At 40.6% G+C, this 20,858-nt stretch overlaps 1 protein-coding gene across 8 annotated transcripts; it reads right to left on the bottom strand.

Annotated features, from left to right (window-relative positions):
• Window positions 1-231: 231 nt before the first annotated feature.
• On the bottom strand, window positions 232-14,548 carry LOC143476238 (isoaspartyl peptidase/L-asparaginase). Of its 8 annotated transcripts, none has more exons than XM_076974333.1 (8): window positions 14,371-14,548; window positions 13,260-13,395; window positions 11,885-12,072; window positions 10,543-10,685; window positions 8,071-8,234; window positions 5,218-5,336; window positions 4,849-4,959; window positions 232-3,013 (listed from the first exon to the last, which is right to left on the bottom strand). In XM_076974333.1, exons 2-8 carry the CDS (start codon window positions 13,304-13,306, stop codon window positions 2,808-2,810), a joined length of 978 nt encoding a protein of 325 aa, XP_076830448.1. In that variant the 5' UTR covers window positions 13,307-13,395; window positions 14,371-14,548; the 3' UTR covers window positions 232-2,807. The 8 variants fall into 8 exon arrangements, with proteins under 8 accessions (XP_076830448.1, XP_076830447.1, XP_076830449.1 ...); XM_076974332.1 differs by lacking the exon at window positions 14,371-14,548 and adding an exon at window positions 13,467-13,976; XM_076974334.1 differs by lacking the exon at window positions 14,371-14,548 and adding an exon at window positions 13,805-13,976.
• Between the last annotated feature and the right edge of the window lie 6,310 nt (window positions 14,549-20,858).

Below are 20,858 nucleotides of genomic sequence, written 5' to 3'. Positions count from 1 at the left end.
GACCCATTGTCTCACTTCTCTAGACTTCGTTATGAATTATGTAGACTTTTCTCTTTTTTGACTGACTACACAAACTGAAGTGCTTATAATTTTGCATTTAAATTTGCATACCATTTACCTTCAAAATACTTCACTGAAAAGCTGTCCTATGATTGGTGGAGTGGCAGTGTTTCTTGTAAGGCTATCTGGTGATTGGTGGACTGGGGATATTTGCATTACTTGTAACTTCAAGTTCTCCTTGAATGCAACTACAGTTGTGCATACTGCACAGTATGAGTTTTTTTTTTTTACCCCTTCTTTGGAATGAATTTATATTCAGGGCAATTTAACAGCTCTGTAGACTTTCACCTTCCACATTCTTGCAAATAAAGCACTTCATCCTGTCATGCACTGGTGTAGTAAACTAAAAGTTGGTCCCAGGGCCCAGTGCATTCCTCAACAAAACAAAAAAAAAATTCAAAGCATTTATGTTGCATATTCTGTCATATAATGTAGCTTGAGTTAACATTCATGTGACTTCATCTGGAATGTGGCTTTAAAAAAGGCTGAAGTGTTTCCCAAGGAGCACACATTTCGCTCTAATATTCATGTGGCTGATTTTTCCAAACACACACATGTTATTCTTAAGGACACAAAGAACACAAACAAACAATAACAAAAAATCCAAACGAGTCAAAAAATTACATGTTGTGTCGCGGTATATCCACAAGAGGGCAGCATAGCTCAAAGAATTGCGTTAATAAGCGCAGCCAGAAGAGTAAAGCAGTCTGCGGGGCATTTGATCTGAAAAACAGCAGCCGGTTTCATGAAGAAAGCTCACATAAGAGTATTCTTATACTGGTATTATTCTAATGCAATACAGCCACAAACCCCATACAATCTTCAGAGATTGCAAGCTTATCTTAATTGTCATAGAGAACTCTAATGAGACCATAAATGAAGTTCCAACTCTTTTTAATACCACTAACCACATCATAAACCACACATGAACCACTAATTAGAAACCCTCTATTGAGTTATGTGATAAAATCTCATTTTTTTAAATAAAGTTGACAGTTTTAGAACTGATATTTCTCCCTTGAGTGGGGTGATTTTTCTAAACCATTTCATATTAAGACCATACAGCTGTTAAAACCTATTACAGATATGATAAAGGACCTCTGAAAGTAAAACAAGAAACTAAAGAAAAAGGAGCACAAATGATCAGTGAAATTCAGTCAGTGTCTAAACTGTGCCCAGGACAGAGTGTCAGCAACCATGACAGCATGGGCACAGTTAGGAGGCAAAGACTCAGAGTGCAAGCTCACTAGCAGATCTACAGTATTATGGTTATAAATCCAGTGGTGCTCACTAGCAGATCTACAGTATTATGGTTATAAATCCAGTGGTGCTCACTAGCAGATCTACAGTATTATGGTTATAAATCCAGTGGTGCTCACTAGCAGATCTACAGTATTATGGTTATAAATCCAGTGGTGCTCACTAGCAGATCTACAGTATTATGGTTATAAATCCAGTGGTGCTCACTAGCAGATCTACAGTATTATGGTTATAAATCCAGTGGTGCTCACTAGCAGATCTACAGTATTATGGTTATAAATCCAGTGGTGCTCACTAGCAGATCTACAGTATTATGGTTATAAATCCAGTGGTAAACAACGCACACACACACACACACACATATGAATTTTTGAAAAAAAAAAGTCAAATAAGGAGTTTATCCAAATGTACGAAGCGTCCCCCCCCCCTACCGTAGTGTTATTAATTTTGCATGTTGTTTACCCCCTTTGACTTGAGAATACACCCTTTAGATGTGTTACTCGACAGATCCTGTTTGTGCCAGAGTGAAATACTTTGCTTTAATCTTCACAGCACTGCTGTGAATGAGCTGATCTAGTCCTCACCCTGTGGATAGTTAAGGACTCTAGATGGCCAAAGCTCGGCATGTGTAGGTTTCCTTGTCTGAGAGGAACAAGGATATGACGGAAGGTTACAGGGGAGACAGAAAATATCCTCCCTATCTTGGACTAGTTTATCACTTTATTTTTATTTCCATTTCAGGAAACTTTAGTCATCCTAGAAACAAGTGATCAAAGTAAAAAATTATTTCACAGTATTGTTTCACAGTTCTTGCCTTATTGATGACTAACATTTTTAGAAAGTAAAAAAAATATATACACAGTTCAAGCTGGGACTTCAGGAAAAACTGTCAGCTCCAAACACTATCAGCACTGAACACAATCTCTGAGCACTCCCTCCTAAACTTCTGGAAAGATGACCTTCTCTGTCCTGTTCTAGGGATGCATACGACTGTCCGCTAAAGTAACATGGATGCTGCTTTACAAAGCCATGGAAGAGGAGACATTAACCACAGCTATGCATGTGCTCTTTTGTGGATTCTGTAACATGTCCTACTATATCTGAGCATCTGAAGAATGTCTGATGTCAGATTTTAGACAGAATAATTTTTTTTGTTACCATTTGCTATACTAACCATATATCATTACTGATGTATTCAGCAGATTTAATTCAATATAAATGACATCCTACTAAAGTGATTTTTATCTCTTAACTTATCAAACGATATAAAATAGCAATTCATGTTCTTAACATCATGTCTAATCCATCCTTAGACTCGTGTCCTTGCTTAAGTTAAGCATAGACAACCAGGAGCTGTAAAGGAAACTGTGTAAAGAGTAAAAGAAGCAAGAACTAATACAATGAGCTTAAAAGCTAAACTATTGGTATTAAATCGCTCCAACAATCAACTAAGAACTACAGTATAACCAAAAGAACGACATGTCGAATCATATTAATGGTTCTTTAAATTCCTCTTGAGGGTTCAGACCGTAGTGCAGGAGGTCTCCATCGATGGCGGCCCAGGCCATACGTTCCGTGGTGAAGCGGGCCGCCCACTCCCTGCTGGGGGACACCGCGATCGCGCCTCCTGCCCCGTGCACGCGCACGGCCATGTACCGCAAAGACTGTTCCACTGCCGCGCTCACTGGCGTTCCTGTCACAGCCAAACGTCAAGTGAATATGACAAAACGGGCTTTTCCATGACAAAACGAACTGAGCATACGTTTCACAAATGTTGTTTTTATCTGGTGTTAAAGGGGACAGACGAGGGCAATGTGGTTGCAGCAACAGCCAATGACTAAGTGCTACAATAAATCAACAGATTTCAGGCAAACATAATTGTGCAAACACAGATTTTTCCTCCCTATTTTTGGTCAAGGCACCTCCGAAGAAAAGAGGAATGAAAGAAACTCCGTGTCTACATACTGAAGACCATGGCACAAATGAACAGAAATGACATTACTCCATCATATATTATTTCAACTCTACTGGCCACCTATGGGAAAGCGCAATGTTAGTTTCCCATTACGTCTGCAGTAATAAAACCGCCCATTTAAAATCCAAAAGGCTCAAATGTTAGACTATGCTTTTGTTACTTTATTGTGCCAGGTCCCTGAAGAACACTGGAACAGAAATAGAGTCTCGGGAGCTCCATTTCCGTGCGCCCGTGTGATGAAGCAGTGGTGCCTCAGTCCTTGGCGTAGGTCAGTCAGCCAAGAGGACGAACCGGGCTGCTCGAACCGGGACGGAGCACGACCATTCAACACTGCTGCGAAAGGCAGCGAAATGCTGTCCGAAAAAGACTAATGGTGCGGCCTCTGTCTTTAATGTTTCTTCCGCTGGAAATTTCGAACATAAATCGGCCCGGTTCCGTCTCACACACGCTGCCGGAAGCCAGAGGGCGCACTTTTCAAGAGGGCAGTTTCCCTCCGACGGAAGATTCGGCGCAAGAAGCGGAGCGTTTCTCTCCGTTTTGTGCAGTCATTACCACGGCGGGAGTCAGGCGCAAACAACCCCCCCCCGCGCGCACGCCGCCTCGTTATCGTCAGTCTGCTGCAGCTGCCCGTGCAATCTCCTTCCCTCTCACACACCAATTAAAGTGATTGGCAACAGCGGTGTCAGATCCTCACGCCACTTAACGTTAATACAGCAGAGCCATACAAAATTGGATGGTGGTGTGTGGGTGGACGTGAGGGTGGGGGTGTTATCACAGCGGTCTCACAGTCTGCCGCATAGAAAAAAATAAAGATGGAAAAGAAAATGGTAGCAGGAGAAGTAAGAAAGCCTCAACAACAACGTCACGCTGCCAGCAGCCGCGATCAGTGGCCTCTTCCTACCTGGAGTGGACTGAGTTATCATATCTAGATTCTCATAATAAAAGGACATGCATGCTGTTTAATGTAACAAGGCAAACAGGTTTTCACTTTGTATAAAAAGTTAGCTCAGTTAAGTGGTTTTGTGTTCTGAAAAACCTGAAATAACTTTATGATGTCTTTATGTTGTCAAAAGGGCTCTTACAAAGAATACTCACAAAGAACATTAAGATTCACAATAAGGTGTGACTTCTTTGATGTGTGAGATTATCTGACCTGAGTGGTCAGATTTTTGGGCCTATTCCCTATGTGTTCATATCTCAATTTTTCCAATTCCCTGACATCAATAAACCCACAGCAAAGCCGTTTATCTGGGATGGCGACACAAGGAGAATAATGTAGAGAGTTATCATTCCCCCTATCTGCACACAGGATTAAGTTCCCGGACATCCACTGTGCGGGATTAGCTCTTGTCTCGTGTCAGGTGTTTCATTTCATCTACCTCGGTGTGTAATCTTTACTGCACGTCCATCAGTCTAATGCCTGAATGCTTTGGCTTGCTAAACGTCGCATTTGCGCGCAAGACAACGGAGCAGAAACAAGGTGTGACGGTTTCATCTCCACTCGGAGGCGAGTGGAGCGCTAAGAGCAGCTGGAGAAGTGTGGTGCCTCCTACCTCGGTCCATGTGAGAGAGGATGAGCCGTGCTAAGGTGACTTTGAGGACAGACTCTCCATGGCCCGTGCAGGACACCGCGCCTTTCTCATTGTCTGCATATCCACCTGATCCTTATCAGCACCACCACAGGAGACAGCACAATAATACCCAAGTTTAATCCACCCTGCCTCAAAAGAAAGCTCTCTGCTACGCACGTGACGATCAATACTCCAACCTCTTCGAAGAGAAGGCCATTTTTTAATGTCACGTTCAGAATTTTAGTTTTAACCTGAACATTTTCATATTGCAAACATAACAGCTGGGGCAGTTTTGTTTTGTTTTTCAAATCAAGGCTGGTTAATCAATAATGCATTTCTCACACAACTCACCTATGATAGGAGAGTCTCCAACTCTTCCCACCATTTTATTCCTGATTCCTCCAGTTGAAGTTGCACAAGCGACATTTCCACAGCAGTCCAGAGCTACAGCTCCAACTGTGTCACTGGGCCTGGAAAAACCAAACCACACAAAACAAACAGCTGGAATAAGCAAATGTCAGATTATTCTTTACATCTAGAATTGTAGCTGTTGCTGCTACCCTCCAACTAAAAAAAAAATACAGAAGGTGAATTATTAATATTTCCATCTTTCAATCGAACCTCTTTGAAACTTCACAGAAATTTTCACCAAGTATACAATTTATAATCTATTTGGAAAACGCATTATCCTCTCAAATCTGTGTACATATTCTTATCCTTATTTTTTAACCTTTTTGTGACATTTGACCTTGTTGTAGACATTTGAGAGATGTGAGATATAGAATGTCACACTATTCTCACACCATTCTCACATATTCTCACACTATTCGCATCCCCATCTTTGTCCCTGACATGGACAGCATAACTGAAAAGAACCCATCATCCTCATCCTCATCATTGCCACCATCATCATCATTAGTCTGTCAACAACGGATGCAGGGTAAGTGCCCACAGTCCTGCTGCATTTATGTCACCCAAACACTACTGAGAACACATATTGCAGTGCTATATAAAAAAAGCCTTTCTGGCTTACCCTAGCAACATAAAACCTGCATGACATGGTTACAAGGTGAATATTCTACACAAAAATCCCAACAAATATGTCAGTTGGGTAACACCTGTGTTCACTTGAAGATTGAGGAAATATTTGTAGGGCAGCAAACATCAAAGAAGCACCTGGACAGGGGACCTGTCCTGAAAAGGTACTGTGATCTAGAAAGAGACACCATTTGTTTTGGCTCTGTACTGAAGCACCCTGGATTCGAATGAAGCAATAACAATGAACCTCAAGCATTAGTTTGAATGTTAGAACAACATTTCCATCTGCGTTACGTGAGCAGTCTTTGAACACAGGCTTTCTTAACACAGGCTTTGTTTCTTGACCAACACCAGTGGAGTCATCGTCCAGCTGCTCAGGGAAGCAGAGCGGTGGGGTTCCCACATGCGTCTGTGCATCAAGCCCATCGTCATGAAGGTCAGCTCAAGGTCATGCAGCAGCACCGGGGGCTTTTCAGACAACCAAATGGAGCCAGCGTCTCCTCGCACGCGGGATTTGTTGGCACCGGCTGGCGAGGAATCACTTGTCAGGCTCATGAAGGGAGACATCAATCACCTCTGACAGGCGCTTGATTGGTCGTCTAAATCACCTATGATGGCTGGCTCTAGCTCAGTGGCTCAGACGAAAACTGCGTTTAAAAGCAGTCTGACGGTGGACTGTATTTCATACCGTAAAGTAATTACAGAATTCTGTAGTAAATCTTAGAATCTCCATAAACAGTTCAATGGGGCAAGCAGACATTAGAATGAGGATGCTGTTTCTCGTCAGTGATGAGCCACAGGTAGCACGATTCTCTCAGAGACTGAGCATCATGTACTAAATTGTCTTCTACTGTGTGGAGAGCAAGGTCAATAATGTTGTAGCACAGTATATCACTAAAACTGACACCTCTGAGGTCTGATATGCAATTATTTAATCTCACACAAACTTGAAAATAATTAAGTTCAATAAAATACTGAACATAGTTCACTGTATTATTATTGAGTATAACTCACTGTATTATTACTGAATATAACTCACGGTATATAATTGAATACAGCTCAATATATTATTGTAGAATAGAACTCACTGCATTTCTTGGCATTTTTTGACTTGAGTACAGCAGCTTTAATTATCATCATATAAATATTTAAATATATGGTGTGTGTGTGTGTGTGTGTGCTACTTAGCACCTTGTCCTCTGCATGTGTTTCCACAGTGTTATATTTGAGCCAGGTCATACGGCCCGGGCTGTAGGATAATGATCCTACATGGAGGTAGAGCGGAACTGTGTCCCAGGCCTCCGCATTAAAGTGTGGGAGGCCAAGTGTGGGGAGGCCCATCAATAATGAAGGCGCAGCGGGGGTAGATGGGTGAAAGGTCCCGCCTTAGTCGCCTGTCACTTAGCACTCGCCGAAGGGGGGTGGGGTTACAGCCTGCAATGGCCCCGCCTCCCCCCTCTCAGCCTGTGGCGGGCCTGAGCCACCGAGTACTTCTTTGCCCGTTCACAGTTGAAGCACGACAGACACACACTGAGCACAGAGTCATGTACAGGGACGAAGTGAAGATAAACAAGGAGTCGCACATGCAGAAATCCAAAAGGCAATGCAAGCAGGACCAAAGCCAAGTAGGACCATGAATACATTTCAAGTCATAAGTAAACTTAAAGTCAATAAAGAAACACGAGCCAGATACAAGAGCAAACATAATGTTCGAGGCAGGTGTATGCGATGCGGCATGATAAATTGAGCTGTCAATTGACTGGCCTAATGTGCTGATATTGCACAGTTTTGCAAAAGGTTATGTTTCCCAGAACCTGGAAGAAATAATGATTTATTATAATGAGTTTATAATCAAATTTTCTTTGTGCATTTCTATGAGCTACTAAAAAAAGGTTTACTTGGAAAAGAATAGATGTAAGATCAAAGGCCAAGTCTCAAAGGCTGATGGAAAGTAAATAAAGAAGAATTATTCCTTTATGGTCTGGGGTCAATTCAATTTAAATTAGTTCATCACAGGAGGTGAGTTCAGAAACTCTGCATTTCAAACGACCAGATAGATGGCAGACTTCTTAACTAATTCATTTACTTCCTCACGTCATGATTTCACTGGACAGAAATGGAATTAAGTCTAATCCTGATACATGCCAGACTCTGGCAGTTACTTACCACCGGGCATTAAAGTATTCTTTGATGGCGACATCATAGTGTTTGTAGTGTTCCCATTGGTTTCTCTCCTGCTCGGACACGAGGGCCTGTGTGGGCAGGGTTGGAACGCCGATGCTCTCTGCAAACAAGTTCGCTCCCCTGCCAGTCAGCATCACGTGGTTAGTCTGAAGAACCACAAATGAAAAAGGGGAAAAAGAAAACAAAGTGTCATTAAAACATGGCAAGCATCCACTAAAATCAACCACACTGACACAGAGCATTTACCATTCTGTCTGCTTGGTTGCTTCATATAAATTTGAATTTGCATTCAAATGTAATTAGAACTGTCCATAATTTTTCAAAATGTAATTAAAATTCGTCATATAAATTAGCATAAAATTTCAATAATGACATCACAGACAATGAGTGACGAAATTACATCACACTTGCGCTGCATGCAGCAGTGGTTTGCGGTGCAGAGCGATGCGTTTGTGTAGAAGTCAGCAGCGGCGCTCGAAAGCACACAAGCAAGGCTGCGTCCCCGCCTTGACCTGCACACTCAGCACACTAACACCACCCATCAGCTCTGTCACGCCCAACTCAAGGGCATTATTCAGAAATAAGGTGGGATACATTTTTTTTCTTTTTCCACTAATGCTGCCTACATCCTCAAAAGAAACAGCACAATAAATGCAAATAAACCATCCCAGTGCTCTATGAACATCACTGTAGCACAAAAATATTTAACTATGCATGAAACGTCTTTTTACTGTTCACAGAATACAGTACAACAGAACAAATTGTATGATTTTCATCATTTCGTTGAGCTGCCTGTTTGAAATAAAAACGAAATGGTATCATAACTCCAGCTTGGGAAACTTTTAAATATTAAAGTGGTTATTAATGTCATTTTTCTCTGTCAGATGTAGTACATTTTAGATCACAGGCAGGAGCATGAGGTCAGTGAAGCTCGATCACTGCATTGATCACAACCTGATGAATTTTTAATACTGCCTATTAAACAGACCTACCAATCCCCAGTTTGGCCAAGGTCTTTTGGGGCAGTCAAGACAGGTGCTGAACCTAATCAATTCTAATGTAATCTGGGCCTTTCTCGTTTCCTCTGTGTCTACTGCCTTGGAAGGTAAAATTGGTGTTTATCAGACTTGTGAAAACCACCTAATAGGGTTTATAGAGTTCTACTTGAATAGCAGAACAGTAAATAGCATAAAATACATTACATGAATCATTTCAATTTCTGCAAGACTTGGTTTAATAAAACAGATTCTTCAAGATTCCCAAAACATGGCCTCAAAAGAGATTACACTAATATGATATTTTTTTATATTTTCTCTGCCACTGCCCTTCATAACCAAGGACCAAACAAATTCTTTTTGTTTCCAAGAGACAGATAAATCTGCTATTTGTAACAAGTAATTATAAACTCTGAAAGATACATTGTGAGTGTTGGTGAGATGAATAAATCAAGGTGAATGCTGCTGCAGTATGACATGCTGTTAGTCTTCTGTAATGAGCTCTCAGCTGGGTTTGCCCAGCTTTTACGATACCATCTCAAGTGAGACATCGGCACGCAGCATTACAAGATGATGAAACAGGCAAGCCAAAACAAAAATGCTCACTTCAACCTTTCTCCCCATAATTCTTTGCTACTCGCACAAGTGACCCACAGGCATTTCCCCCTTGCCTCTGAATGGTAGGAATGAATTAGATAGACCCATTACACATTTTGTTCATAAAGTCTTAGAAAAGGAGAAGAGACCCATGCTCACTTGGTGGTGTGAATCTTTATGCACTTTCTGAAAGGCGCAATCATGGTGCTTTCATTTTCACCATATAAAGTGCTGATTGATATCCATCTAAAAATATGCTAGCATTAATCTCCCTTTGACTCTGTCATCTTAAAGTTGCATATGAATTGTCATGTTAAGGCTTAAAAAGCTAGGGAGTATTGTCCTAACTCAAAGATATCTTTTCAGCTTTGATGTGAATGCCGTGGCTTTTTGAGGAATGCAATCTGCAATAGAAAATAATGTCGGTCACATATTTTAAGTAATATGGGCTAAACTGCTATCACACACCAACGAACTTTGCTCACTATTCTGAACCTTCAAAGACAGCGATTCACATTAAAGGTAACTGGTAAGGGTAGACCGCAAGTGGTAGATTTGATCATTTCTCATTTATATGGTGAAATTCAAATAGCAAATTGGGCTAATGCTGTGAAATATAATATAGCAATGTGCATATCAGTGAGGCTTAGAGTACAGTGGCTAAACTGAGAAACAGGTGCAGAGGTTTCATCAGTGTACCGTGGCACAGGTCAGTGTTAAACAACCCAAGCATGAGATAAGTCATGTAAAAAATCATGAAATTGTAACAGTTCCCATTTGATCAATAGTACAAATTCGTCTTGCAGTAGCCATTTCTCCCAAGGAATGACGGAAAGGGTGGCAGTGTTGGAGGAAAGAGCACCTTTTCCATCACAGCGCGGGCAAGGCTTACGGGGTTGGCAATGTTTCTGACTGAAGACACGGCTCCAGCGGCCAGGGTCCGTCCCTCCATGATCATGGCGTCCAGCTCCACTTCACCATCAGTATTCAGCACAGCACCATGACCTGCAGGGAGAGGGCAGAAGGAGCCCCTTCCAGCATCAATCTGAAGACACCCCCACCACCCCACCCCCACCACTCTATCCCTCACTCAGCTCTGAGACTCCACACACTTGGAGTTCAAGTGGACACAGTCAGTGGAGTCATGCTGGGAGAGATGAGTGTACTACCATACAAGTGGGATCGGACTGGATCGCCTACTTTGAGCTGAGAGCTCCCCTGGTGAGGGCCTGGCCAGCGTTCTGGAGCCCAGAGCATTCACAAGCTTTAAGGGAGAGAGAGAGAGAGAGAGAGAGAGAGAGAGAGAGAGAGAGAGAGAGAGAGAGAGAGAGAGAGAGAGAGAACAGAAATGGAGGGAATTAAATGAGAGAAGAGTGAGGAACAGCATGGTGCAGGAATGCAAGTATGCCACAAACTGGCTGGCAGCTTTAATTAGGAGCACTGTGTTGTTCGCAAGCTAAAATTGAATTGAAGAGTTAGAACAAAAGTAAGAAAAAGTAAGAAAAGTTATAGAATAGGTAAACAAATGAAGTAAAAGAACCTTGCCACAGTACTGTCATATTTTATTTATTTGGAAAAGAGAGTGAGAACCATCTCATTTCCCTAATAGGCGCTCCAAGTCAATCACACCTTGCCCACGCCTTGTCTCCTGACTAAGTAGCACTGCATTAGTCATCTATTGATCACCCTGTGCCCCAGGCTGCTCCAGTGTATAAAATGATCCGCCCTGATTAAGCGCTGATTCTGCTCCTTCCGCGTGAAGAGGATCTGCTGTTTCACCTATGGTGGCAGTTAGCCATCACAAATGAGATAGACCCTGACAGGCGGACTGCGTTAATGAAGTGTCTTGTTCTGTCCCTGCTGGCTCACTGTAATCTGATGAATAGTAGCGCACCTCTCACCTTGCTCTCCGGATAATCATTACCAACAAAGTGTCAGGCCTACAGCGAAATACAGTCCAAGTTCAAGTTCCAGAGGAAGTCCCTGGCGACCTCCGGGCCTAGACACTTTCAAATGGTTACTTCTGCTAGAGGGGAAACCCTGGCGGTTTTATCTGAAACAAACCAGCCTAAACCAACGGCTACGTGAAGTTAATACTGAATTTTGATAAAAAAAACATTAGACGTGTATACGATACCTATTTTAAATAGGTTGAAAACGGGGGCCACGTGTGTTTATTAAGTTTGTACTGGAATGACACTGACCCGCGTCAAAAGTCGGATCGTCCTCCATCATTCTCACGGCCACTTCCACGGCGTCCAGAGCTCCGCCCCCTCTCGTCAGGTTCAACATCCCTGCGCGAGCTGCAGCTTTCACCCCGGCCACAGACGCCTCGGCCAACGAGTCCGGTATGGCCCACGCGCCGCCGTGCACCACCATTACAGGCCTCATCCTCACATTTCAGAGAGAGAAAAAAAAACCGCCTCGCTGTCAGTGGATGAGGAATCACTGTGAGATTACACTTCCCCATGCATTGTCCTTGGATCGTACTGTGCCATGTAATGTGTTATTCAGATGAGCACTGACAGAACAGGTTAATGTAACGCACAGCCCATCGCGTTGGAAAGGATTGTTTACAGGAAGAAGGCTGTCAGCCCCTGTCGTGTTTATGGCCGCTCCATTAAGGTGAGGACTGTTTCATTTGCCCTGCCTGCTGTGTGGATATTCTGCTCCCTCTTTCAGCAACAAAATAAATCCACACTTTTTATTGCCTAATATAAAGGGTACGTTCAGCACATTCAAAAGTTACGCAAACCTGTTCAGTTGTGTTTAATAAAGGAAATAAATCATTTCTTTATTCAGCAATATGACACAGTTATGGAAATATAATAATATTATATAATGTTAATATAATAACATTATATAAGATAATAACATTATATTTTAGCATTATAATGAGTAAAGCAGTCTATGTTAGATATGTATCCAATAATCAAGTCTAAAACGCATTTATTAGAGGAGGTTTATATTAGTTTCTTGCCACCCGTGAGGCATCTCGCGGTGAAGCAGACTTCCTCGGCTACTTGAGAAGCAATGCGCGCCTTTACCAAACAAATCTATTAATTCGCGCAAACGTCGTGTGTTGGGACTAGATACCAGGCAATACTACTCTCTGACCCTCTCGTTTCGCTTGGCTGTTCTTTTACAATTAGACTGTTGAATGTAAGAGCAAGCTTACCTTTCTTTTAGTACCGTTTCCACTATGCACAAGACTATTTCTGCCAACGACATCAGGCGTAACGTTTTTGTGAACTTTGTCAGCTATTCTAGCTGTAATTAAAAGTTTGTTAATAACTTGTAATTACGTTACTTTGCCAACTTTGGCAAAGTAGTGAGCTTCGGGAGTGAGCGAATAGTTAACTAGCCTAAGGGCCTTTGAATTTGGTCATTAGATTACAGGTTTGTTGATTAATCCATGCATAATGTATGTGACTGTCGGGCGCATCAAGTCATGTCCGGTACATTTGGGAAATGTAGAATGATCAATCTAATTTATTTTTTAAAAGTGAAGCTTATTAGCATCCTAATAAACTTCTTTGTTCTATGCAAAGGAATTTTGTTCTATGCAAAGAAGCTTACTTTTCTATGTTTGTAAACAAAGGATTTTGCCCGCCCAGTTCCGCCATCTCCACCAACCACAGTTGTGTCTCAGTTGTCGGATCGATGGGATGTGGAATGTGATTATCTCTTCGTGTGGTCACTTAGATAACGTTATCTAACGAAGAAACAGTTGCAAAGTCAATGTTGTGAACTCTGGACGACCTGATATCTGGTGTTCGAACTTACATTTGGAGCAAAGAACAAGTTATTCCTGTCTGTGTAGATGTGTGGCATAGTATCATCTGCAGTCACAGTTTACAAGAAGCCTTATAGAAATCTGTGGATATAATTTTCTTTACAGCACACAAATTGTATCTTGTCTAACGAAGAATTTATGCATAATCCTCATTACTGCTGCTAAAGGGATAGCAAACAAGCTTACAAAATGTCCTTTATAGTTATTGCATAACTAGGAACATTGAGCAGGCCGTTTGAATGAACTGATAGTCAGCCTCAGTTATACTTTGGCCCCTCTGTAACGGTCTGTGAGCAGTGAACGCACGAGTTCAGGGTTTATTGCTCACAAGCACAAACAAATGTTGGGTTCATGCAAAACTCTCAGCTCCGTCTCGCCATACACACGGCAACAGTGAGCAATCCAAAGAGTGACCGTATAGGCTGGGAAAAAATATGAAATTATATAACTTTGTTATGACTTGATCTAATTCTACTACGTAGTTGACTGATAGTTGACTGATCGTTTCAGCTTCGTTGCTATGGTAACAATAGAAACCGTTGCATTCATAAATACCGTTTACTAAAACAATAAAAATACATGAAAAGAAAACTATTAAAATAAATAAACATGCATATCAAGCACAAACAAATGTTGGGGTCATACAAAGATCTCAGGTCCTGTTTAACAAAGCGTACACCACTGTCAAACAGCCTGTCTACGAAGCATGCTTACCTTGCATCTAATGACAATCAAAATATTATTTAATATTTGTACACCAAACAAATTACAGCTATTGTCCACAAAATATGTTCCATGTATGTTTACAGACTGTTTCAGCAATATAGTAGCTACAGTGCACTTTTCCAAAAATGTTGTTGCTAAGACCGGAGGAAAACTTTTCTAGCTACCTACCGTGTCTCCTTACACACAGTGACCAGAACAGTGATTACATCACTGATAACTCAGTGATTCCATGCACAAAGGAAATACACATCAACCTCAACACAGGGCCCTTCAGCAGAACATTAAATGCTAAATTTTGATGAACTTCACACCAAAATCACCTCTGCTACACTGGCACATTAATCAGTCTACTCTAGGATAATTCACACAAGCATGATGATTTAGAGTGTGACTGTAAAAAATGTCTGTTGAATTTACGGTAATAAACTATAAAATAGCAACAGTAAAAGATCATAAAGTAGAAAACAGTATATTACTGTAACAGATGCAATAGTTTACTTTAAAAAAATAAACAGTATATAAAATTAATTTTTACAGTCATAATATGTAGAAAACACAAATTTTAAATGTTAATTTCAATATTTTAGGTAAAATATATTGGAAAATTCCGTAATGTAGTAAACAAGGAATTACCCTAAAAATATATATATATATTCAGTTTAAATTACAGATTTTGCTGATGAGTAGCCTACATTTCAATTTACAGTGAAAACCATTCATCAATCAGCAAAATCGCACGTTGATTTCTAAGAAAATGCTAAAAATATGGCCAGTGCTGAAAGGTAAAGCATGTTGAAATATAGGACAATGTACTGCCATTTTAGAAATTGTCTTTGTAAATATGGGTCAAATATTTATACATATAAGGAATACCGTATTTTCAGGACCATAAGGTGCACTTAAAAGTTTTCGATATTCAAGTCTTGTGCTATCATTGCTGCCTTCAGTCGAATGGTGACTGTAGAGACGTTTCTCCCGGCTGTTCTTTACTCAATTACGTTTTACGTAATGTTCTCTGGTTAGTTTATCGCTGCCAGCGTACACATGACGTATCTGTGTCAGGGACAGATTTTTGAATTCAGGGCACATACAAGGCGCACTGCTGATTTTTGAGAAAATTTAAGGCTTTTCTGCTTAAAGTCTGGAAAAGTGTGTAGCGTCGGTCCACTGGGGGCAGCGCTACTTCCCATGAGCCCCCGCGGCTCCGTTATTGATACGCGTTATGTGTAAGTGTTATGACATGCTGTTGTTGATTATGTATTTGATTATATGTTTTGTTAATTTAAGTCTCCCTGTATTAGTTTATGTAGTTGTACATTGTCTGAGTCTACCTTGCGTGTTTGTGTAATGTTACAGTGCTAATGACCTGCCCTCATGTTTCACGTACTATGTTTAATACGCGTGATTACGGCTTCATGGGTGATTACGTTGTCAAGGCAAAAATAAAAGTGCCTTGTTGTCTTAAAATGTGGCAACAACTGGGTGGCCCGAGTGATGGCGGCCTGCCAGTAATTTACTGTGAAGTTGGACTTCACAATCAAATACTGTAAAAAAATAATGGTTGTAATGTGTTCATCATAGAGATAAACAGTAAAACTGTTGTTTTTAAAGTTATTCACCGTAAATAGGTTTATTTTTAAAAGTTGTTAATTTTACAGCGTATTATTGTAAGCTGTAAAGTCATTTTCCGTAAAAAGAACAGTTCTAAATGATGAAATTTACGGTTGTCAAAAAAGATACCGTAGTGTTTTTTACATTGTCATAATTTTTTTTACGGTAAAGTTCTGGCAACCACAGCTGCCAGTCTTTTACCGTAAATTTAACGGATTTTTTTACAGTGTACTGTGAAGCCATGTACAAGATCACTGTATTTTTTACAGTGAAAAAATGGCAACCACAGCTGCCAGTTTTTCACCATAAATTTGACAAGATTTTTTTTACAGTGTACAGTAGCCTACCAGTAAACCAAAGTGTCACGTCACTGGTCATTTCAGTGACACAGCACGCATAAAAACTGTGATGTAGCCTACAGGACGTTTGCCTCTCTCTTCTGTAGAAGCCGGAGAGGACGGCTGCAATCTGGAGTGAAAGGAAAGAACAAGCTAAAGCACTCCAAGGAGTCAGGTGTCCTGATGACGCCCAAGAACCATCTCAGTAGACTAATGATGAATTAACGCATCGTGTTTCTCTTAGTGGGCCTAATTCATTGATCTGAATATTCCTTCTGCATTTAAGAGGGCAACTGGGGGATCAAACACTTAAACTATGGATTCTTTATTTAGATGTGGTTTGCAGCTAATGAGCAGGGTAACACAAGACACCGTTTGTCCCTGAGAATGACGGCAAACTCATTTCCTCTGCAGTGCAGCAAAACTAATGCCAGACCCTCACAATGATCGCAGTGATGTATGGAGTGGTATACCCTGTGATGTATGGGGAGGTGTATATGGTGAGATGTATTGCTCTCTTCTCACTAGCTCATTTGCACTTAAGGATCATTTGTTCCTCTGGATCAATGGCAAAAATTCCAACAAACATCTTGTATGTTGTGCATTTGTGGCGATTAAATTTATTGGTCAGCCTCCCTCTCTGCAGCGGAATGAGAAGAATGGCCACGCAAAATGGTGAATAGAGTCCGCTGTTACCATTGATTTAAGCGGAGGGGATTCTCTTATTGCCATGCTATTGATCACAACCATCTATCATTTTTCAGCCTTTCCGCCTATGCATTAATCACAAATGCTGAATGGTTTTGAATAAATGCTCACTGTAGTTTGATATGAAGCCAGCAGGAATGTAGCATACAAAATACTGTATGGATTTATGATATTGGCAGCATTTTTAATAATTAATTTTGAAAATTCTAGGTCCCATGTTAACTTTGGGTTACCTGTGCAGTTTTATATAATAAATCCATTTCTTTTTTCACCTAATTTGATGAGTACTGTTCTCTGTGGAAGTGGAAACCTATGCAGTGTCTGCATTGTTGCATCTTAATCCATTACCATGCGTGCCCACATTTATACACATTTATAAACATTCATTAATGTAGACAGGTCAATCAGGTAAGGTGACAACTGTGGCCATGTGTTTTTTAAAGTAACCATGTTGTGTACTATAAGAAAGTACACTAACAATAGGTTATACAGGTGGAGTTGCATGACTTACTTGTATTATACTGTCAACACAGCTATTTTACAGCTATTTTTTTTAGAAAATAGTGGCATATGAATAGCTTGTCTAGATACATAAATCTTATCACAGGAAGAAACAAAGTAAACCTGATGTGAGCAGTAGAGCCTATATTCTCTAAGGGTAGTTAACAATGACATGGGTCTCCAGTATGTCACAGTCTGACAGTGAGTTTTGATAAACCACTGAGTTTCATTATGCTGCTTTTGTGAGAAACTCCAAGTGGATTATAAATTAGAAAGAAAAAAACAGTTTGATGTGTTTCCCTTCCTGTAGACACAATCACATTTTATTAACATGGAGCAATCTAGCCTGAAGCAATCTGCCTCCGTATATTTAAATAACTTCATGAATAAACGTCTGAATCATGATAATAATTCATTAATAATGCTTTGAAAAGCCATAGTACACACAGACAAATCTCGAAAGGAAACAGAAAATGGTTTATTTTTATTGCATATAGACTGTGTTATACATATAAGTTCTCAATGAATTCGTCCAATTTCATTTGTCTTTTAAATAGATACTTTTTTCATCTTCCTAGTAGTTCAGCAAGAAGAGAATGCTTTGCTGTGTGACTGTGTTTCTTAGATACAGGCTGTGCTATTCCTGGGAACTCTTTATTAACCAGTCCTCTTCGGTCCCACAGAAGGTTTGATCTCTGTCCAGACAAGCAGCTTGCTATGTCCACAATTCTGTCTAACCCCCAGCGGTTAGTAAACCTGAAGTCTGATTATGTTAATGTGAAAAGTAAATGATTCACTTAGGCTTCTGAATAATACAAGTTTGTGCTCTTGTTTCAGATGTGTCTGTGTGGTCCTCAAAAGACAAGACACTACCCACATAAATGCAGCTTGGGTGTCCATAAAACAGAGTTAACCTTCATTTGGAAGAGGGAGGCTCTCTCAGCAGAATGTGTTACACTTTAATAATTGCAGATGTTCAAAGCCCCAATGGTTCCAAAATGAGTCATTTTCAATTTGCAATGTTGGGTCTATTACATTCATATTTTTCTCTCTCACCAGAGGCAGTTATTAAACTTTCTTTTAACAGGGAGCTCACTGTGCAAATTCCTGTCTGTGAGAAATGCTGTAGGCTTGCCAGAACCCTGTGAGTTGAATGGAACACACAGCACGGCTGCTCTGGGATAGTAGCAGAGGTAATAATATTGGTCTACGCAGGACTTCAGCAAGGACACTTCATTTATATGCACTGTCCCAACATCGCCACGGTGTATTTATCATCCCTCACCCTTACAGTAATATCTGATTCCAAAAGCACACCGTGTAAATTACACTAACCACAAGGACTAAGGATTTTGTCAAGAAATGTTGCTTCGGTAATCAAAACTACAGTGTAAATCTTTGACATTTCTGCTCTGAGTGAAATAACCCTAATGGGCAGGATTAAACCTCAGCCACTACTTTTAAACTTATATCCTCCAAACATTTTTAAACACTGCTGTGGGCATACGTGGTACATGAGCAGTGCAGGGACACTTCGCCTGACCTGATGCGTGGTTCTGTTTTCACACGTGCTTTTGCAAATGTGGTGTCTGACGCAGCGAGTTACATGCCAGTGTAATGTGTGACGGAGCCTTTTGCACTCTGGAAAACTCCATACCGACTTTTGACAGCCTTACGTATTCTTTTGTGTTTTACGTATTCAGCTGTATGTTATTCTTATTCAAAACTCTGATGGTCTGGAACTGAGGAATCCCATGATTCTCTTCCTGAGGCAGGCACAGGGCTATCTCTCCCCACCAGTGCTTGTTTGCCGGTAGCAGCACAGTTGTTTATTATTAGGTGCAGAAGTGCTGCAGGATTTGTTGTGCAATACTGACAACAAAATATTGTAGCCAGCACTCTGTGATGTTGACAGAGCTGTTTCAGTAGGACACATCACCTGTTAGTGGGGGAATATACAAGCATTTTCCCTCAAGCAAAGACTGCGCTAAAGGACGAAGCGTGTGGAGTAAAAGCAGAGGACGAGACGCTGGGATCTTGGGCTTTATAAGTGCCATTAGTTCTTGCACGGGGCAAGTGTTATCCTCTTTCCCCCACTCCACCCCTCTCTCTGCCTCACACGCATACTGCTTAATAATTCACGTAGAAGGCTATTGCCTTGCACATCCTCGGCCTCGGCTAAAATAACAAATCCATCTTGTCCATGTTCAGTACATACATACGAGTTTTTGATACACATAAAAATTGCTGCTTTTTGAGAGATCAGAACAGACTTAAGATAGTGGGAAGATTTAAGAGTTCTGTCCTCAAATTACTTACACTTTACAATTAGGAATCTGTCAGTGGTGACAAATGCAGAAGATCAGGGTTTATCTAACCTCTTTTTGCATCCACACACACACACACACACACACACATACACACACACACACACACACACACACACACACACACACACACACACACACACACACACACACACACACACACACACACACACACACACACACAAAGCATAATTTAACAGTGCCTATAATCATGAATTTTGTTAGGGAGCTTGCTCTGAGGCACAAAGTCAATTTACTATGGCCAGCACTAGATCTTTAGACCATTAGATAAAGACTGAGTACATCTAACACGGGTCACAGTCACAGGTATATAATTAATCACTCCTACGAAACCTCAACCAAGAACAGCTATTTGTTTTCAGTTCAATTACCTTCAGTGTTTGATGTGCCTTTAATTGATAATTGAGCTTTGAATCTATTGAAAGCAGCCAACTGAGATATCAGAATGTGGGTCATATGGGGAACTGCAATAATTGATTTGAAAGATTTTTATTTTATTTTGAAATAATTTTATTATTATGCATCAGATGTATGCATGTATCAGATGCATGTATCATTCTGATTTCTTTATTTTCATAAAGAATCAGTGTAAAACAAAACCAAATTATCTTGCATAGTATGTACGCAAAATTTGGATTGTTGAAAATTGATTGGATTCTTTATGTAGCCTGCAGTTTTGTTTATGACCACTAGAGTGCTGTAAAAAGCCATTCAAATACTTCATGAACGCGATCAAATTAATCTAAGCAATCAGTAAATAATGCCAAGGCTTTAATTTCACATGCTAGCGATGCACTATCATGATCCAGAGGCAACGAAACACCGGTGACAGCATTCGGTGGGCATCACCAGTGCAAGCTACACCTGGACATAATAAAATTCAGTGTAAAATAACATGCTGTTCCGGCTAGTATAACCTTGTTTAAATATAGACGTCTTAGAAACTGAATATTTTAAAAGCAAGTTGATTAATGGCCAAGGTCACTGTTTCGATAGCCACCCTCTAACCACCCTCTAACCGGAGCTAACAAAGGGTGAGATCAATATAAACATTCCCAACCTTCCATTTTTTGGACAACTGAATCTTCACCAACATTTACGCATTAGCATCAAAATAAACTAACTGGATAATTTTCCATAAATAAGTCAT

Source organism: Brachyhypopomus gauderio, chromosome 15 (genome assembly GCF_052324685.1).
Source record: "Brachyhypopomus gauderio isolate BG-103 chromosome 15, BGAUD_0.2, whole genome shotgun sequence".
NCBI classification, from domain to species: domain Eukaryota; kingdom Metazoa; phylum Chordata; class Actinopteri; order Gymnotiformes; family Hypopomidae; genus Brachyhypopomus; species Brachyhypopomus gauderio.
The sequence above is the reverse complement of the archived record's forward strand: the minus strand, read 5'-3'. Positions and strand labels throughout refer to the sequence as shown.